The following is a 21,991-nucleotide window of genomic DNA, read 5'->3' as shown; positions in this document are numbered from 1 at the left end:
TTTTCTATTATATTTTTAAATTGAAAATTTCTTATACACTCCGGTATGATATTTATTCGGTATCCATTTTTAATTTTTATTATATCAATTTGATAAAATATCGATCAATTTTTTCATTAAATATAATGAAATTTCAAACATTATAAATGTCAGAAGAGCGTGTCAAAGTATCGAGAATTGTCGGATACGACATTTCACATTTTTTGAAGTATTATTGCAATGACATAGGTTCCAACGGTTGGACAAATAGGTGGCTGAAAGTACTCTGCTTGAAGTAGCTGCCATTGGGCACTTGCTTCACTAGAGAGGTGGGAATGAACAAGGGTCAATGCTTCAGAAGATGATACGTATCCACTTATGTTGTTTTGCATTGAAATTTGAACCTCAAATGTATACTATGACCTAATTCATTCAGCATTTCTTGAAATTGACATTGATGGGTGGGAAGTGTACACAATCTAGCTAACTTCTGCGTATTAAAGAAGATTCCGATAAAAACGTGTAGCTGGCTCCACACAGACAATGCAGAGGTCCCCCCCACGCTATGGTACCTTTTATTGCTTTGACCATACACTAATATATGTCTTCATATTTAATAATTTGTCGTCCCATTCTTTTATTTTATATTTTTTTGTGGGGGAATCCTACCAGTTTCCTCTTCAGAAAGGGTAGTGTACTTGCACTTAATGAGTGATAAAATCTCAATCCTTAGTCCTTGAATTGGTGTTGTAAATTCCCCATTAATTAGTTCACAGTACGTATTCTACAATTTGCATGAGAAACTCGGATGTGTCTCCCTTATCTTTTTCGCGTGATCTTATTCGTCAAGTCACATGCCTAATCGTAAAACAAGTAAAATTAGCAAACAGGAAAGAAAATAAAAATAAAATAAAAACTCCCAAAATGATCAGTACTATTCTCCAGGAAAGCTGACGTATTAAGGTACAAAATATAAGTATATTATGTCTCCAAAAAAATATATATTATATTATTAATCTCGATTTACTCCAGCTTTAAAAAGAGTGTCGGCTTTTGTTTTCCGGGGTGTGTTTTTGGAGTTTTGAGGGAAAGAAAATGAAAGATAAATAAAAGGGTTTGTGAGTTAAAATACGATAAGGGAGAAAAATGGAGAGTTTATAAAATATTTTTATAATTTTATCTTTTAAAAAAAAACTAATATAATTATTATATTTTATAAATTAAATCAAATTAAAAAATTATTTATATAATTTTTACATTTAAAAAATAATTTTTCCTCTAAAATTTTTCTCTCTCTAAAATGGTCTATTTCACATATATAAAAACAAAGGGAAAACATTTTCTCCTTTTAAAGGAGAAAATTTTTCTCATGTTAGTGACTCAAAGCATATGTGGGTCTCACCTTTAATTTTTTTCTCTTTCCACTATTTTGTGGGACCCACTTATACAATGTGTCACTAACATGAGAAAAAATTTCTCCTTTAAAAGGAGAAAATGTTTTCCCAAAAACAAATCACTTATCTCAAAATCATGCAATTGGAAACAACAACAAAAATAATTTCATTAAATAAATTCAAATAATTTTAAGAAAGAGAAAATAAAAAACTTGATAAAAAGAGTAAGAGCACATAAGTAATTTATTAAATTTTTCCTCCCCCCTCCCCACCCACTCCCAATTGGGGGAATTCTGATTTAAAGGTGAGAAGGGTATTAGAGAGTTTTGCAAAAAAATTCTATTCCCTTCACCCATTTTTTAAATATTGACTCCCAAACATTATTCTGAAAAAACATTCTTCTTCCCTTCCTTTTCACACCCTTAATTTTTTTATGCTTTCTATTGTGCATAAAAGTGAAGGAGTGTACGGGCGACAAAAATATTTCACTTTATTTTCATTATATTTTTTTATTGCGAATAGGACTATAGGAGTGAGGAAATGAGTGTTTTAATGATAAGAATGATTCATTTTGGCTGTGATACATCATGTTGTCTTTGTGATTATAACTTAAAATTTATCACTAATGATACTTGCATAAATTTTATTCCCCCAAATCCTTCACAAGTCATGCAAATCAAGAGAAAAGAGAAACTTTTACTTAGAGGTTTCCCATAATTTTATTCCCACAATTTATGTGAAAGCTTTACTATGAATCTATTACTACAATTTTTACTCAAATTCCACCCATCATATAATCACATGATTAATCTTTCAATATTTAAAGACTTCCGGACACAAATCCCTTGACAACAGATGAATGGAAGCAAGGAATGAACCCAAGAGGTAACATTCCTAAAAAAAATGGCTCCGTCAATAGAGCTGCAACGGAAATATACAATCTACATCTACTTAGACTTATATTCAATAATGATAATGGAACTAAAGAGTGCCAATCCAACATATTGGGCTGTTGCCTTGTTTGTTGCTTCAAGTGGGAAATGATAGATATCCAACCATAACCAACACAATAAAAGTATACGCACTTTCTGATTCCAATCTATGTAGTAAAATGAAAGCTCTTTCGTTTTCTTATTTTTCACCCCCCTACTTTCTGTACAACTAAAAGTGGTACAAGCATTTCCATATAAAGTTACAATGGTGATGATGGAAACCTATGCACAAGACTCCAAACATACAGCATCACTTGTAAATTTAAGAACTTCTATGGTGCTAGTAAAGAAACATTGAATGACTAAAGGAGTTTGGTAACCATTTTCCCACTTCTATGGTGCCATTACCAAACATTGAATGATATGAGGCAAATGTTGATGAACAAGAATTTGAACCGGTAATGCTGCAGGGCTTCCAAGACCAGCTGTTTGTAGCAACTCATCTACTCATCAGGAATGTTTTGTAAAATATATGCAAAAAAATCTTCATGCATCAGCCGCAAGTGACAAAAAAGAAACAACCTCAAAGATTGTGGCTATGACTCCTTTTGAGTGCCTTCCCCACCAGCAGACCGGGCTACTTGGAACTGAATGGCATACCGTCTCTGTAGTTCTCTAAGCCTTTCCATCAGTTCTTGGAATGTTGGTCGGCAAGCTGGATCACTGGTAGTAATGGACAAAGTTGTAAGTTAGCATAAGATGGTTAGTAATTGCACCACACTTAGCTTCAAAATAATGAGTATGACTGATAACCAATAATGTTAAATAAGAAAAATAAGTTCAATTGGTAATTAAATAAGTACAAGGGCAAACCCCAATGTACAAAGCTCCTCGACTTGCGAGGATTAGGGTAAAGATCTATTGTATGCAGTCTTACCCTTATATTTTTGCAAAGAGGTTATTTCCCATACTCAAACATGTGATCATAAACTCACAAGGAGCAACCTTACAACTGCTCCAAGGCTCGCCCTCGTAATTAAATAAGTATCCATTAAAATAAATAAGAAAAATATTGTTACTTAAAATTCCATGTTAACCTAAAACAGTTGAATGATATCTAATTATACAGGCTATTATCTATTAACTTTTTTGGTTTGAGTAAAACTCAAGCACCCAACACATGCTAACAACTTCAAGTTAGCTGCGTGAATTAATTAAAAAATTATGCTCAAGGGCTGTAAGCCTGTACTTCATCTAGCCTCTAGAGACGATGAAGATAATAAGTTAGGGAATCCTCACCATGCCAATAATTGAAGAACAGGAATATGGGAGAATGAAATGTTTCTACCTGCAGTACTCTCCACTAAAGATTGTTTCTCCCGTGTGATTTTAAAAGAGATACTTAGCATAGTAGCCATTCTCTCCAAATGGTCTCCATTAATTTTAACGGTTGTTTATTTTTCTAAAATAATGCACTAGCTTAAACACTGATCAGCATGCCCGAATTTGTATGTAGTCCACATGAAAAAGCTTAAAAGAAAACTAACGAAATTAAACAATCAAAAGGATGTAGAAAAATTGATAAAATTAAGGATTTTAATAACAAATATTCTGTTAAAAGTAGCAAACTCAAACCAAAGCCAAGTGATGGAACAGCTAATTTCTCATACACCTGAGGTCCAAGAGTATCAAAATGAGTTTTGGGCTACATCAAGTAAAATACCTAAATAATAAAGAAATAAGAGGGCCAATCACTCCAGTTTGATGAAACAGCAACTGATATGAAGATTAGTTTAAGCAAACTGACCAACTATTAGGACACAGATCAGATATAAATTTATCTATGTTCTTTTGCAAGGGTGATAATATTTGAGTTTAGATATTTAGAGCTGTGGGGAAGAAATAAAAGAAAAAAGTATTGACAGAGTGGCAAGAAGCACACCTATGCCAGCAGCTCTCAATTATAGAAGCCCACTGTGGATCAGCATCATCTGGAATTTCTAGCCGATTGTTCATAAATCCTACAGCTCCAATAACCTGCAAAAATCTTATGCACCCGCTGAGCATTAGCACACAGTGAAACACAATTACAGGCATTGAAGCATGAGATGACAATAAAAACTGCGTGTCACTATGGACTATGGTCTTTTTAGTTAGATTATGAGTAAATTAATAACTAAATAAGGGGTAACATGATGAAGCAATTAAAAAACCTAATTTGCACCCTCTATGGTAAGATGGTTGATAAGAACCCAATTCCAAAATCAAATAAAAATAACATAACACAAGATTTTGGCCTATAAACCCAGATTTTCTGATATATGTATTAATAATAAAACTATTACAACTGATGGAAATTGATCTACTCCTAAAGGGAAATTACAAGAATCCAAATGACATGAAAGAAAGGATAAAATGACTGAAGGAACGTAACAATGAGTGAAGCAATTCGAGAGGCCTCACTCTCCTAAGGGTCTCAATTCCAAAATATATCCAAGATACCGTCATACACTTCACATTCCCATCTTATACTCAGCCTAACTTCCTAGAATATTCTATTCTCCTTCCAAAAGTTAGTTATGCCACCTCATTGGTAGAACATAATTCCCTACTACCCACCTCACATACACATTTGAGTATATATCAATACCCCCCCCCCCCCCCCCCCCCAAAAAAAAAAAAAAAAAAAACATTCACCTTGTCCTCAAGGTGAGGTTCATCCCCCAAAAACCTTCCAACGGGATCCTATTGCTTGAATTGTAGAAACTCACATGCCCGAAGTATGATAATGTCCACCGGGATCCCATGACTCCTCTGCCACTCCCACTGGATTAGGATAATAGATATGTAGCTTCCAAATTTTTCCATAAGGAGCCAATGCTACTTCATAGTATAAGGAGAACATCCCAAGCTCATCATCAACAAAAAGAATGTCATCCAATTTAATATCTTGACTCAAAACAAGCTTATAGGGTGTCACTAAGAATGACAGATCCCATATTTGTTCGTCTTGAATGACTTTAACCACAACAAAGCCTATCATATTCCTTCGATTGTCATCAAAACATGGTCCATATAAAAGCAACACGAGCTCATGAAAAACAATTTCACCTGCTTCCAAGTATGAGCAGCCAATAGCCATGGTGGCTTCCTGAACATGTGCATTAGATCCCCTTTTTATAAAAGGGAAATTAAGATGTTGACGACCTTTGGTTGAACAGCTGCCATTTCCATTTCCACTACTAAGTTCACAAGGCAGGTTTCCAATCCCATATGAGATGCCACCTTCAACACAATTATCATTGTAATCATGGGATTTCCCCAAATATTATTTTTTTAAATAGACAATGGACCCATTCTGTCTCCCCTTCCGGTCAATATAGGAAAATGTTTCACTCGGCTTTAGCTCCAAAAGCTACACTTGCAGATCCATTAGCAGTGATGGGTTCGAAACTTGCTCCACGACCTTTTTCTCTAGAAATTGTCTCGAGACACTAACAAAGGTGGCACAACTTCCCCAATCTTTTAATATTTGTATCGTGTGCTGTTATATGGTGAGAAATTTTCTCAGCCATCTCCAAGCCCTTGTACTTGGGTGCCAGGTCTGCAATGTGGCTCCACCGTTTCCTCATTCTTAAAATCCAAACCATCCAAGAGTGAGTGAAACCCAATATAACATCCTTTGAAATTCGCGGTTGTTCACAATCGGGTAGGAGGATATTCTTATGGCGTTCATCCAAACCGAAGGTGTCTCTTTGTTCGGTGGTGTGGTTGTCAACTGTTTCAAAGTTGCAAGAAGTGGTTAGCTTCGGGACGTTGACTAAGTTGTAGCATACAGAGTTGATGGCTTCCATATCTCGAAGGTAAGGTTAGGAACTTAGGATGCAAGGTGTGGGTTTGAGTCTGGGACCAGGTTGGGCTCCATTGTTTCAAATTTGAGCTTCAGGTTTGGGTCTGACTTCATGAGTTGGGCTTTACATTTGGGTATAGGTTTCTGATGAAATATAAGACTGAAATGTATTTTTCATATATTGATTGATACCCAAAGGGATCTTTATATACAGATTACAAGGTAGTTAAGGAGTTCAAGTAATAAATAAAATACACAGTAACCGAAGAGGCGTCACACTACTCAAAGGAACAAGTAGCTGGAAACAAGTAGAAAACTCTAGAATATTCTACACTCCCCCTCAAGTTGGGAGATATATATTGATCATCCCCAACTTGCTAATTAAATCCTCAAAGATGGGTTTGTGTAATCCTTTGGTGAGAATGTCGGTTGTTTGCTCCTTGGTAGGTATATATGACAAACATACACTACCCTCCTCCAATTTTTCTTTGATAAAATGACGATCAACCTCCACATGTTTGGTTCTGTCATGATGTACAGGATTTTGAGCAATACTGACTGCAGCCTTATTATCACAATAGAGTCTCACAGGTAGAGAATAAGATATCTTTAATTCTCCAAGGAGCCTTCTTAACCAGATTCCTTCACAAATGCCATGGGCTAGCGCCCGAAATTCTGCTTCTGCACTGCTTCTGGCAACAACAGTTTGTTTCTTACTTCTCCAGGTCACAAGATTTCCCCAGACATAGGTACAATATCCTGAAGTGGATCTTCGGTCCATAGCAGAGCCAGCCCAATCAGCATCTGTATAGATTTCTATCATCCTCTTGTGTCCCCTTTTAAAGAGCATTCCTCGACCAGGGGTGTTTTTGAGGTACTTGAGGATTCTATAAACAGCACTAAGGTGTTTTTCCTTAGGAGAATGCATGAATTGGCTAACTATGCTAACCGCAAATGCAATATCAGGCCGAGTGTGAGATAAGTAGATCAGCTTCCCTACCAACCTTTGGTATTGCTCCCTGTCAACATCTTTTCCATCTTCAATTCCCAATTTAATATTGGGTTCAACTGGAGTTTCTGCAGGCTTGCACCCAAGCATACCTGTTTCTTGTAGCAGGTCTAGAATATATTTCTTCTGAGATAAGGAAATTCCCGCCTTGCTACGAGCAACTTCCATTCCAAGGAAATATTTGAGAGATCCAAGATCCTTTAGTTCAAACTGACTAGCTAAACCCCCTTTTAAAGATTTTATTTCTTCCCAGTCATCACCTGTGACAATTATGTCGTCAACATAAACAATGAGGATAGCAATTTTGCCACTATCGGAGTGTTTAAAAAATAAAGTGTGATCAGTCTGAGCTTGGATAAATCCTCTTTCTTTAACAACACGAGTAAACTTTTCAAACCACTCTCTAGGGGATTGTTTAAGTCCATAAAGAGATTTCTTCAACATGCATACAGAACCATCTCCCTGTTCAAAACCAGGTGGTGGATCCATGTAAACTTCCTCATGTAAGTCCCCATTCAAGAAAGCGTTCTTTACGTCCAATTGATGCAAGGGCCAATCAAGGTTGGCAGCAAGTGATAGTAAGACTCGGATAGAGTTAAGTTTGGCAACGGGAGCGAACGTCTCCTGATAGTCTATCCCATAAGTCTGAGTAAATCCTTTGGCAACCAATCTGGCCTTATATTTGTTGATGCTGTTATCTGCATTAAATTTTATTGTGAACACCCATTTGCAACCTACAGTTTTCTTTCCTCTGGGAAGTGCCACGGACTCCCAAGTTCCATTTTTTTAAGAGCATCCATTTCTTCAAAGACTGCATCCCTCCATTTAGGGTCATTAAGTGCCTCTTGGATATTTTTTGGTATTTTTGTACCGTCTAATATAGTGTTGAAAGCACGAAAACCTGGAGATAACTTTTCATATGAAATGTGATGAGAAATAGGATGAGCAGTGCAAGATCTAGTACCTTTTCGAAGGGCAATGGGCACATCTAGGTCAGCTGTACCAGTGTTCTCAAGTGGATTGCTGGAACTAGGACTCGGGTCAGAATCCTGGCAGTCTAGAGGATCTTGAGGAGATTTTCGCCTGCTGTAGAATTTTCCCCATTTACCGGGAGGATCTCCAGTCTCTGGTACAATTGCTGTCCTTGTCTCCTGTACATTAACTCCCCCTGACTCCAAAGGTAAAGAAACAACAGATGTTTCCAAGGGTAAAGGTAAGACAGTAGAATTATTTGGATTCCAAGACTTGTCTTCATTTATACCAATAGACTCCCCCTGAAGAGAAGTCGAGGGAAAAAATGATTGTGTTTCACAAAAAGTAACATCCATAGAAACAAAGACCTTTCGAAGAGAAGGTGAGTAGCACTTGTAACCTTTTTGATTAGGAGGATATCCTATGAAGACACATTTAACAGACTTATGATCAAGTTTGGACCTTTGATGTGGAGGAATATGAACAAAAACCACGCAGCCAAACAACTTTGGAGGAAGGGAAGAGAGAGCCCGAAAGGAGGGAAAAGAGCGGGTAAGGCAAGATATGGGAGAATGAAAATTCAGGACGCGAGAGGGCATCCGATTGATGAGATATGAGGCAGTCAAGACAGCCTCCCCCACAGGTATTTAGGGACATGCATTGTAGACAAGAGGGCTCTAGCAACTTCAATGAGATGTCTATTTTTCCTTTCAGCCACCCCATTTTGTTGAGGGGTGTTAGGACAAGAACTTTGATGGATAATACCTTGCTTGGTTAGGTAATCACCAAGAACAGAATTAAAATATTCAGTACCGTTGTCAGTTCGCAGGATTTGGATAGAGGTCTGGAATTGAGTTTGTACCATAGCATGAAAATTTTTAAAAGTGGCTGCAGCTTCAGACTTATCTTTTAGAAGATATACCCAGCATACTCTAGAATGATCATCAATAAAGGTAATAAACCAACGAGTTCCAGATATATTTTTTTCACGAGCTGGGCCCCAAATATCACTATGAATCAATGTAAATGGAGACGAAACATGATAATCTCTAGGGAAATAAGAAACACGAGAGTGTTTTGCAAACTGACAATCATCACAAAAAAAGGAACTTGGTTTTTTGTTGATAAATAAGTTTGGAAGCAGCTTTTGAAGATAAAAGAAATTTGGGTGTCCTAAACGACGATGCCACAACAAAACATCATTACAATCGTCTGATAAACATAAAGAGTGATTTGCAAAAAATCTCTTTTCATGAGAATCTTCTTCAAAATAGTAAAACCCTTCTTCCTCTCTAGCACTGCCAATCATCAGCCCCGAATCCTGTTCTTGAAAAACACAGGTTTTGGCAGAGAATTTAGCAACACAATGCAATTCAGAGGAAAGTTTACTAATAGAGATAAGGTTACAAGTAAGAGAAGGGACATGAAGGACAGAATTCAGAGTAATATGTTCAGAGAGCTTAATGGATCCCTTTCCCGCAATATTAAAGAAACTACCATCAGCCGTCCTTATTCGTGACTGGTGATAATAAGGGGTATAAGAACAAAACAGGGATGCATTACCTGTCATATGATCAGAAGCTCCCGAATCAAGAATCCAACGACTACTATGATCAACATGGAATGCCGTACCTTGTTGAGCAACATGACTAGTTGCCTTAGCAGATTGAGACATCACCTTCTGAAATTGCTCATAATTCTTACCGTTTAAACGGTGGTTAGTAATCTGTATAGCTGGGTTGTCTCCGGAAGACGAAGAACAGGGAAGAGGAAAGACACCGGAAACATTACCGGATGATTTTTCAGAATGCTTATTCTCAGCCTCAATATTTTCAATTTCCATTGTTCAAAATAAAAAAAAAACAAAAAAAACAAAAAAGGAACACCAATCGTTCAGAACTGAAAAATCACGAAGAGGAACCAACTGGACCCAACAAGAAGAGTGCTCCAATCGTGATTTAAACCCCCAGAACAGGAAGAGGAAGGCCAGGCGAGCCGTTCTGTGAAAGCCGCGTGACAAACGGAGGCCGGCAGGGCGGCGCGTGGCTCACATGCGCCGGAGAGGCAGTTCTGCAGTGGCGGCGAGTGGATGACTTTCCGGCGACGGGGCTGACGTGGGTCGACTCGGAAATGGCTTCTGAGCCCAATGGTGGCCTTGGTTTCGTGATTGGAGGGGTCCAGATATGGTTTCTGAGTTATTTTAATAAACAGTGAAAAATGGAAAACGGAAGGAAACGTGAAGGTTTACAAGATGACCACAGGATAACCTGCTCTTGATACCATGATGAAATATAAGACTGAAATGTATTTTTCATATATTGATTGACACCCAAAGGGATCTTTATATACAGATTACAAGGTAGTTAAGGAGTTGAAGTAATAAATAAAATACACAGTAACCGAAGAGGCATCACACTACTCAAAGGAACAAGTAGTAGCTAGAAACAAGTAGAAAACTCTAGAATATTCTACAGTTTCAGATTTGGTTGGATTTGGATCAAATTAATAGAAATTTGGGTATGACCAACTAGGTCAGTAATTTGGCCCAATTCTTGTAAAGTTGACCTAGCTTGCCCTTCTTTTATGTTTCTCTTTTGTTCGCAGGAACTCTCTTCCTTCCTCTCAAGTCTGGTGGTTCTGGTAATGGTGACGGTTGGGCTATCTCCGGCTATGAAGCACCGACTCCGACACGGCATTTTTGATACGTTCCAAATACGTTCTCGATACGACCATTAATTCGTCGATACGATACAATACGTTTCTGATACGTTCCCGATACGCGTATCGGATACGTTGAAAAAAAAAATCGGAGTATCGGTGCTTCATAGATCTCCGGCAGTTGTGGGGTCTTTCGTACCCCTATAACCCTTGCCAACACCTCAATCATATTCCCAAACTCTTCATCTCGCTCCCTTCCGACGATCTCTTCTTTATCATGCTTGATGAACGCAATACTGGTAGGGTGATTTCCATCCATTGTCCTCCTTTGGATTTTTGCTTCGTTGTTGGATTTCACCCACCTCTACTTCAGTTACATGCTTCTCCATTGTCACCACTTCACTCTCTGTCTCATCACCCTCAACCTTCTCCTTTAGAGTCTCTTTTTCTGGTCTTGATGCTTCTGATTCGTCCTCATTTTCCACACAGATCTCAGGTTGGTAAACCTGCAAAAATGCTTTTAAGAACATCCACCAACTTGCTTTTGGATTGAGCCAACTCCAGCATTTTACCATCTAAATACAGATCCTCTAAGGCCCTTCACAGCTGCTATCAACTTATCGTCATCATGGGTTTCCTCTGCTCGGAAATATTGTTCCAAGTAGATTAACTATCCCTAAGCTTCGTCATCTTCTAACATAGAATTTGGGGATTTTATTTCTCCGTAAATTGCTGCCTAGCGGGGCCATGGTTCAAAGCTCCCCAAGATCGGAGAGCTCTAATACCAATTTGATAAGAACCCAATTCCAAAATCAATTAAAAATAACAGAACACAAGATTTTGGCCTGGAAACCCAGACTTTCTGATATATGTATTAACAATAAAACCATTACAACTGATGAAAATTGATCTACTGCTAAAGGGAAATTATAAGAATCCAAATGACATGAAAGAAAGGATATAATGACAAAAGGAACAATGAGTGAAGCAATTCGAGAGGCATCACTCTCTCCCAAGGGTCTCAATTCCAAAAGGAATCCAAGATACCCTCACACACTTCACATTCCCATCTTATACTTAACCTAAACTCCTAGAATATGCTATTCTCCCTCCAAAAGTTAGTTATGCCACCTCATTGGTAGAACATAATTCCCTACTATCCACCTCACATACACCTTTATGAGTGTATTCCTGTCAATGGTTTATCTTCAAGAAATGGAATAACAAATCTAACAATATTAAATGTTTTAACCATGAAAACCAAATTTTACAGCAGCTTTTCATTCAATAAGCTTAACTATCATATCAATTTGATAATTCTTCATCTTCATAAATTTTCATGGTTCATGTACACATGAAAACAATACCTGTATTGGGTTGAGAGTATCCCAAGGGATCTTTTCAGTTGTAAGTTCCCACAATATCACCCCAAAGCTGTAAACATCAGACCTGATGTTCCCAAGAAGCAACAAAAATAGATATCCAAACAGAATTTTAGTAAGAAGAAGGAGAGAGAGAGAGAGAGAGCAATTATGGGCATAAAGCACACATACTTCTCATCTGAGGATTCATTACGAAGAACTTCTGGTGCCATCCATTGAGGCTACAAAGCAGAAAAATGCCAATAGAATCAGCAAGATATTTTGACTCGGTAGGAGAAAATTTTTTAAAAAGGGGTTAATTTCAAACAGATCAAAGATCTTATGGGCCGCAACAAATGAGAGCCTACCGTGCCCTTTCCAGTCTTAGTTGTGAGATATGCTTTATGCTTAAGACGCGAAAGACCAAAATCACCAACCTGTTCAGCTAAAGCATGATTAACATTTGTCTGGCTAAATATAAAACAATGCAATAATTCCTTAAGCAATCAAGTGCAAGAATATATAACAACATATGGAGAATAAAAATAAAAGTGACAAGTGGCAGACCTTCACACTCCAATTCCTATCAACTAGAAGATTTGAAGACTTTAAATCTCGATGGATGATTGGGGGGTTGCAATGATGAAGATAATTTACACCTCGTGCCTATAGAAAGAATAAAGCATACACCATTGCTTCAATCACAGTGATAGAGATCCTTTCTAAGATAACAAACTGAAGTTGAAGTCAAAACCAAATAGAGCTCCAAGAAGATGTCCAAAATGAATTAATAATAATGAAAAAGGAAAAGACCGCAAAAAATGGGAACATGCCCCTGTTCCTCAACAAACATCAGCATAACAAGAATGAGATATATTTACTTAGAACGAAGAGAGAGGTAGAGATCTTGTCCAAATACTGTTTTTAAGTACTCACAATATCTAAAGCGATATGAACTCGCCGTCTCCAATCAAGTTTGGATGTATTTCTCTGGAGCAAACGCAACAAGCTTCCACTGAATTGATAAAATACAAATGGACGCAACAATTATCAGCACAAACCAATATTTTGTGACACAGTACAACAAAGTAGAATAAAAATGCTCATGATACAGAGGATATCAGAAATAAAGTTCAGGACATACCGTGGGAGAAACTCTGTCACTATGCAGAGACGTTGAGGTGAAGTTACTGCCCCCATAAAGAGAAGAATATTTGGATGACGAAGTCTTTTCATGACAGACACCTTTCATACAAGACATTGTCGAATCAATGTGTTGTAAATAATTGTAATTATTTATTTATTTATTCATTCTAGAATCTTCTTTGGGCTTAGCCCGTTAGGTCGTTTAGTCTCTTTAAATAGAAAGTTCTTGTACAGTTGTAAAATACAATTCAATAATATATTTCACTACCTTTTTCAAGTTGGTATCAGAGCTCTCGATCCTGAGGGCTCTGCTTCCACAACTGCCGCCTTTAGAGCGAAATCCTATTTGTTAGCCTCGCCGCCACTAGCCGCCATCGGAACAAAATTTTGGGGACCTTTTGGACCAAGAGGACCACTGTTTGACTCCGTTTTCCAAATCTATCAATCTATGAACGTTTCCAGTAGTGGGTCTTTGATCTCGTCATAAAAATCGAATCTTTTTGGCCACTCGCGCCTCCTTTGATCAGATCAGATTTTTTTGTTGCTGTTTGAGACATTCAGAGACCTCTACTTGTCATAAAAATTGTATCTTTTTGGCCACTCGTGATCAGATCTGATTTTTTTGTTGCTGTTTGGGACATTCAGAAACCTCTACTTGTCATAAAAATTGGATCTTTTTGGCCACTCGTACCTCCTTTGATTAGATCTGATTTTTTTTTGTCGCTATTTGGGACGTTCAGAGGCTTCTACAACATTGTCTGTTGTTCTGCTGTTTGGGCTCTTTGGAGACTTTTTTTAACTTCATTACCCACTTCTTTTGGGTTGATCTCTTTTATTTGTCCATGGGACGTTGATGCACCTATTGTAAAAGTGTTGGACACACAAGAGACGTGTTTTCGTCTTCATGGGAAGTGTGATAATGTTACTCCATATATGAATATTCGGCAAGAGGAGTTGAAGCAGCTTAAGGCCGCTATTGATAATCTGTGTAAGCCATCTGATAGTTCTTTGATCTTGTCTGGTAAAAACACATTTTCCACATCTCTTCTTGCTTCTTACACTGATTTTAAAACCTCATGGATTTTAGATTCTGGTGCAACTGATCATATGACTTGTCTTGCTGAGTCTTTTCTTTCTTATCATCCTATTGTTGGTAGTCATACTATAGCCGTAGATGATGGGTCCCATAAATCAGTTATTGGTTCTGGTACCATTCAAATTCAACCTTCCTTGTTTCTTAAAAATGTTCTTTATGATCCTCAGCTTTCTACTAATCTTATCTACACACAAAAGCTTACAACTGATTTGAATTGTTCTATCACATTTTTCCCTTCTCATTGTGTTATTCAGGATCTTATCACGAGGAAGACAATTGGAGTTGCTGAGAAGCAGGTAGGTTGTATTATCTTCTTCCAGAACATGCTACAAATAATACCAAAAATCAACTATTGATGGCACGTCATCCTTCTACTGCAGAGTCTATGATTTGGCTCAACCACAAGCGTTTGGGGCACCCACCATTCAGTCTATTGAAGTCAATGTTTCCTTCTCTGTTTCTAAATCAGTCAGTTGAAACCTTCCATTGCGATGTTTGTGAATTTGCAAAACACCATCCAGTGTCATTTCTTTCTAGCACTACCAAAAGCAGTGAACCTTTTTCTCTTATCCATTCTGATGTTTGGAGCCCTTCTAAAGTGCATAGTATTTCAGATGCAAGGTGGTTTGTTTCTTTTATTGACAATTGTACTCGGGTGACATGGATTTTCTTGATGAAAGACAAGTCTAAAGTACCAAAGATATTTATTCGATTTTATCACATGGTTGAGACTCAGTTTGGTAAGAATATTAAAAGATTAAGATCTGATAATGGTACTGAGTACGTCAACCAACGTTTGTCGCAATTCATTTCAGACAGAGGTATGATTCATGAGCTCACATGTGTTGATACCCCTCAACAAAATGGAGTTGCTGAAAGAAAAAATCGTCATCTCCTTGAAGTTGCTAGAGCAATACTTTTTCAAACATCTGTTCCTAGTTCTTATTGGGGAGAAGCCGTCTTAGCTGCAGCCTTTTTGATCAACCGTTTACCTTCACGAGTCCTTAACAATACCCGTCCAATTCATTCCATGACTTCCTTCTTTCCTTCTATTCCGATTTTGCAGAGTCTTCCACCACGAGTGTTTGGATGTGTTGCCTTTGTCCATGTTCATAAACAACATCGCAGTAAGTTGGATCTTAGGGCTCTTAAGTGTGTCTTCCTTGGTTATGCCCCCGAAAAAAGGCTACAAGTGTTATCATCCACCAAGTCGAACATTTTTTGTTTCTATGGATGTCACCTTTCATGAATCTGAGCCTTATTTCCTGGGTCTTCATCTTCAGGGGAGAGCAGTTCTTCAGAAGACTCGTCCCCTTCCTTCTTTGATTCTGGATCAACCTTGTCTACTCCTACACCTCTTCCTAGTGTGTCTGCTCCTGTGTCTACTCCTGGTGTGTCAGAACCTTCAAATACACTTGAGATACAAAAGATTTTGACACTTGAATTGGTATATCAGAGGAGGAAACAACACATGCTGCCTCACCAGCAACCTCAATCGTCAGAACCACTGGTAAGTCCTGAATCTCCTGTTTCTGATTCTAATATTATTGTCTCTAATGACTTGCCTATTGCTTCTGATATTAACTCTCATGATTTGCCTATTGCTTCTAAAACCTCTGATGACTTACCCATTGCCTTGAGGAAAGGAAAAAGATCTTGTATCCAAAGATCTTGTCCCTCTTGTACTCAGCATCCTATCTCTCATTTTGTCTCTTCTACTAACATTTCTCTGCAGTATAGAAGCTTTATTTTAGCACTAGATTCTATCTTAATTGCAAAATCAGTACATGAAGCATTAAAAGATAAGAATTGGGCTCAAGCCATGCAAGAGGAGATGAATGCCTTGGAGAAAAATAAAACATGGGAGGATGTTGATAGACCTAATGGAAAGAAAGCAGCAGGGTGCAGATGGGTTTATACTCTAAAGTATAATTCTGATGGTACTCTTGAGAGATATAAAGTTCGATTAGTCGCCAAAGGTTACACTAAGACCTATGGCATTGATTATGAAGAAACTTTTGTCCCAGTTGCAAAGATGAATATTGTGAGAGTCTTGTTGTCTCTTGCTGCCCATTACAACTGGGATATCTATCAATTTGATGTAAAGAATGCTTTTCTTAATGGTGAGTTAGAAGAAGAGGTTTACATGGAGATCCCGCCTGATTTTGACTCTATGGATGGAGAAAATAAAGTTTGTAGGTTAAAGAAGACCTTGTATGGATTGAAACAGTCTCCCCGTGCCTGGTTTGGGATATTTACTAAGGTTATGATGACCAAAGGATACAAACAGAGTCAAGGAGATCACACACTTTTCTTTAAGCACTCACAAGATGGGAAGCTCACTGTGCTCCTTGTGTATGTCGATGACATTATTATAATAGGTGATGATATTGTGGAGAGACATGTTCTACAAGCACGACTAGCCTCTAAATTTGAAGTTAAAGACCTCGGGAGATTGAAATATTTCCTAGGGATAGAAGTAGTTCATTCAAAGGAAGGAATTTTTATCAGTCAGAGGAAATATATCCTTGATCTTCTTAAAGAAGCGAGAAAACTTGGATGTAAACCCTCTAGTACTCCTATTGAGCAGAATCACAAGATGGGTTATGAAGAGAAGAGTCCTCCAGTTGATAAAGGACACTATCAGCGGCTAGTTGGGAGGCTGATATATCTGGCTCGTACTAGACCAGACCTAGCTTATGCTGTTAGTATTGTGAGTCAATTTATGCATAATCCAAAGGTGAAACACTTGCAGGCGGTGGAGAGAATTCTTCAGTATCTTAAAGCCACTCCTGGTAAAGAATTGTTATTCCGGCGTGATGGCAATCTTTCTTTAGAAGTTTTTATTGATGTTGATTATGCTGGATCTGTAACTGATCGTCGATCTACCACTGGTTATTGTATGTTTCTTTGTGGTAACCTAGTGACATGGAGGACTAAGAAGCAGGATGTGATTGCTAGGTCAAGTGCAGAGGCTGAATTTCGGGCTATGGCTCAGGGCATTTGTGAATTATTGTGGTTGAGAATTATACTTGATGATCTCAAAATAAGATGTGAAGGACCTATGAAGCTGCTTTGTGATAATAAATCCGTCATTTGTATAGCTCATAATCTAGTTCAACATGATCGGACTAAGCACATTGAAGTAGACCGCCATTTCAACAAAGAGAAGCTTGATAGCGGGTTAATCATCACTCCATACATTCCTTCTGGACAACAACTAGCTGATATTCTGACGAAGGGACTTCCCTCAGAAAGGTTTCAAGAGCTTACTAGCAAGCTGGGAATGATAAATCTCTATTCTTCAGCTTGAGGGGGAGTGTTGTAAATAATTGTAATTATTTATTTATTTATTCATTCTAGAATCTTCTTTGGGCTTAGCCCATTAGGTCGTTTAGTCTCTTTAAATAGAAAGCTCTTGTACAATTGTAAAACACAATTCAATAATATATTTCACTACCTTTTTCAAGTCAATGCTATACAAACAAATCTTTAGGGAGGTTCAATTACACACAGAAACTACCTCATATGAAGTGGAATATGTCTGATTATTGAAATAGAAGCAAAAAAATAAAAATAAAATAAAAAATCAAAGACCCAAGCATTAGGAAGTAGAAGAACAAGTGCTTGCACATACAGCTCCATTTAGGCAACACTCTAAGATAGTACATCAATAATAAACACCTAGTATAACTGATAGCTATAGTTCCACTATTACCACTAAGGTTTCAGTATTCATCCAATTATGAGTTTTGACAATTCTTTTAATTGAAGCGAAACATTTTTAATATGCTATTAAGAATTATGAAAATTACCAAAATAATATAATCATGGTTTTAACACCAATGTTGTGTATCCATGTTCTCAAGGTCAATTGGAGCATAATGTCAGTTATCATGAGGGAAAAAACTATGACAAGAACAAGATCCTATCTATGGGTAGTATGAATAAAGCAGCTTTTATTCCATAGTCAGAAGGTTGATTATGGATCTCTTTCATGTGTTTGGCAGAAGTGCACGGATGATTGTTGATCCTTATTGAACATAACCAAACTTAATGAAGCAATCTCACAAGAATGGTTGGTTGATGGAACCAAGTTCGCATATTAAGAGACCAAAACTCAGAAATCCAACGTGCATGTAGATTGGTGCGACACATAAAAGCAATAAATATTATGATAGAAAAAGGTGTTAAAGATAAAACGTCATTAAAGTTAAATACACATAACAAAACCTACTATATTCTAAAATCCCAATTACTTAGCAATCAAAGCATTGTTTTTATTTAGGCTTAGCTGACTTCCTCATCATATGGATAAGATTTAGTCTATTTCTGAACATAATAAACAAATTAGACTACCAGAAAGTATACCTCTTGTCTGAAGGACTGTATCACATCATCTGAGTATTCTGGGTTTGAGATAACCTTGACAGCAACATCCTGTAGAAAAATGAATATAAGTTGAAATTAGAATAGCAGCCGGTAAATTTTAGTTTACATTTGCAACATGCATTTCACAGGCCTTCCAGAAACCTAATGATACCTTAATTAAGGAATGTTCAATTTATCACATTAACGGACCTCAGTGTACTAAATGCTAGTCATTTGAGTTGCAACACACAATTTGCATAATATATACATGAAAATTTTAAACATGCTAAATCTTAAATTCTGATAAGTTGCCTGATAAAATATCCATTATAATGCACGAACTTAAAGCCAGGAATTGCAGGAAGAGAAAAGAACATACTGATCCATTCCACAGAGCATGATATACAGTTCCACAAGAACCTGCAAAGCAACAACAGAAAGGTAAAAATAGAAAACAGATATATCATACCAATGCATAATAACCATTGATCACTAGATATTTGGGTTTGCAAGCACAGGCATCAAATTATCTAATAAAGAAGCAAACAAATTTCAAAAGTAAGAATTCTAAATACAGATAGCATGTCAAGATTGTGTAAACAAATATTAGTTTTTTGGTTGATGCAAAGATATAATCAAAAGCTTATTTTCTCAAGCATGGCATTCTAGTTAAGAACATGACTACCTTGCCCAATTTGTTCTCCAATTGTCAGGTCCTCCCACAAAATTTCATAATCCAAGCCATCAGTGTCAACATCTACTTTATTATTGACCACAGAACTGCTGCCACTCCCACAGCTGCTGGTACTGCTTGTGCTGTTAACATTAAAAGAGGACCATGATCCTGAAGCCTCATTATTAGCAGGTCGATGACTCTCACCTGCCAGGCTTTCTGGCTTCAATGGAGAAGAAAGATTCTTCTGATCAACTGGCTCATTTTCTTGATCTCCCTGAAACCAAGGCCAAGCAACATGAATATTCCTTCCCTCAGATCCTTCTCGATCATTTGCTCTCCATGGCCATGATAATGTTCTCTTTTGAATCCATGCTTCAGCCTTAGAAGTTATGATCTTGTGAATAGGTTTTCCTTCACTCTCATCGCCATAGTCTCTCATAGTTTTTGCTTGGGATTTCTCTTCAACATGAAAAAATACTCCAAAAGGAGATGGTGGCACCTCTCCTCTGGGTGTGCTAGCTCCACTGGAGTTACCATCATCTCTCTGATCAGAGAGAACATAGTCTGAGAAACTAAGCTCAGAATGATGACTTTCTCCGCTCCCACCTTCACGGTTGACATTATTTTCTCCAGTCCGGATTCTAGACTTAACTCTGTTGCTCACCTTTGATGCCTGTTTTTAATGGTTGCAACATTAAGATATGCCAAACTACACTAAAATACAGAAAAAGAAAGAGGACAAGACAAACCAAATTTGAGATTTTTGATGCTAGAGCAACTTGAAGTGGCAGCTGAGAGTCAAGGCCGAGTTTATTTGCAATGCTACTTCTAGGACAGTTGGAACCCGAATCTGGTTCTGCATTCTTCACTACTGAAAAGGGAACTCTGGTTTCAAGAAAGGGTCGTGAATCACTGGAGACACAAATAATCCCAATCAAGCTTCCATCATCATCATTGAAAGGTGTATTGGTCCCTACAGCTAAAAACTTGTCCCCCATCTTATTCTTGACAGGGAATTGGCCAGTCCAGCTCTCTCCCAGTTTGACATGGTTGAATATATCATAGGCTGAGGCAAAATCTCTGGGGTCTACAAGTAGCTCAATCCCGTCCAGTCCAAGAACTTCTGCTGCTGCATAACCATACAGATTTTCAGCACTACGGTTCCTGCAAAATGATGATTACACAGATTGAACCCAAAAAAAAAAAGGCTTTTACTGTAAATTAGCAACAAAAACAAACACCCCACATAACTAAACTAGAATAACTATCTGTTATCAAAAAAAAAAAAAAAAAAAAAAACTAGAATAACTATCAATTACTTACACAGATTTTCGGTTAGAATATCTAGATGATTATATGTTAATATAATTTAGAGTATCTAGGGAGTCTATTGCCACTAGTTTCCCTATTTCCTTATATTTTTGTTTCCTTTTAATAAATAGACCCTATAATTTCAACATTTTCAGCTCTAGGGTTCCTGCAAAATGATGACTACACAGATTGACCCACCAAAAATAAAATAAAAAAAAATAAAAAAAGGCTTTTACTGTAAATTAGCAAGAAAAAGAAACACCCCACATAACTAAACTTGAAGAACCATCAAATACTCACTCACCAGTATATGATACGACATTGAAGATCCAATATATGAACAGAATGACCCATTAACTGCAAGATATTGAGATACTGCCCATCATTTTGATGTTGAGGATCTTGATTGCTACTCTCCTTCCGCAAAGGTGAAGAAGAGCCTTTGTTATACGCAGCACCCAACCTAGAACGCTGCGGTGACACGGAGTGAGACCTGCGTTGCTGTGAGAGTTTGAGCTTCGACATTTCTTGCTTGAGATGAGCATGACCAGCTTCCAGACATTCAATCTTCTTGAGAAGCTCTTGTTCTGATGATGGGGTTCCCATTTTTTTTATTTTTTGACTTCTCAAACAATAACCCTCAACACAGAACACACAACACAATAGAAAACAAAGTTACAGTTGATCAAGTTCACACACTAAGAAAGAAAGAAAGAAAGAAGAACATAACATATGCTTGCAAGGGTCAACTCAATAAGCTCTTCTTCTTTTTTAAGCTTTATCTATTGTAGATTCAGCTTCTTTTATTTATTTTTTTCTAGTTTCTCTTAGTGTGGCTCTTTTGTGGTGTTATTTATGGGGTCCCTTTTGGAAAATAAAATTTTTATCTATTACTCCTGCATCTTTTAAAATTTTCATTTCAGTACTTGTTCATTAAGTTTTGTTGCAGAATGTTTCCTACAAGCAATCACAAACCCCATGGCCCAATTCAATACTCAGTTGATATTCATATTACTATAGTCTATAGTGTTATTATTAGGGAAAAATAAATTTTATGTTGGACAAGAATTTTAATCTCATGTCATAGATATATCAAGTGTGGGATCTATCTATTTAAAAAAAAACAAAATAAAAAAATAAGTGACATGCTTTTTTATGGTGTGTGTAGGAAGGGTTTGTTTTCTTATGCAACATGAGAAAAATAAACCCCTTATTATTATTATTATTATTATTATA

General features: G+C 37.2%; 1 protein-coding gene across 2 annotated transcripts; it reads right to left on the bottom strand.

Annotated features, from left to right (window-relative positions):
• Positions 1-2,370: 2,370 nt before the first annotated feature.
• LOC133291553 (probable serine/threonine-protein kinase SIS8) lies at positions 2,371-21,520 on the bottom strand. 2 transcript variants are annotated; one of them, XM_061489864.1, is made up of 13 exons: positions 21,060-21,520; positions 20,194-20,608; positions 19,454-20,117; positions 19,148-19,188; positions 18,769-18,837; positions 13,300-13,400; positions 13,092-13,170; positions 12,723-12,821; positions 12,524-12,592; positions 12,348-12,397; positions 12,162-12,243; positions 4,248-4,342; positions 2,371-3,028 (listed from the first exon to the last, which is right to left on the bottom strand). In XM_061489864.1, exons 1-13 carry the CDS (start codon positions 21,359-21,361, stop codon positions 2,902-2,904), a joined length of 2,193 nt encoding a protein of 730 aa, XP_061345848.1. In that variant the 5' UTR covers positions 21,362-21,520; the 3' UTR covers positions 2,371-2,901. The 2 variants fall into 2 exon arrangements, with proteins under 2 accessions (XP_061345848.1, XP_061345911.1); XM_061489927.1 differs by having other exon boundaries at positions 20,194-20,573; positions 21,060-21,172.
• Between the last annotated feature and the right edge of the window lie 471 nt (positions 21,521-21,991).

The sequence above is a fragment of the Gastrolobium bilobum genome, unplaced genomic scaffold (genome assembly GCF_033153095.1).
Source record: "Gastrolobium bilobum isolate Gb01-03AN ecotype WA unplaced genomic scaffold, APGP_CSIRO_Gbil_v1 utg11619, whole genome shotgun sequence".
Classification (NCBI taxonomy): domain Eukaryota; kingdom Viridiplantae; phylum Streptophyta; class Magnoliopsida; order Fabales; family Fabaceae; genus Gastrolobium; species Gastrolobium bilobum.
Note: the sequence above shows the minus strand (reverse complement) of the source record. Positions and strands in the feature narration are given on the sequence as shown.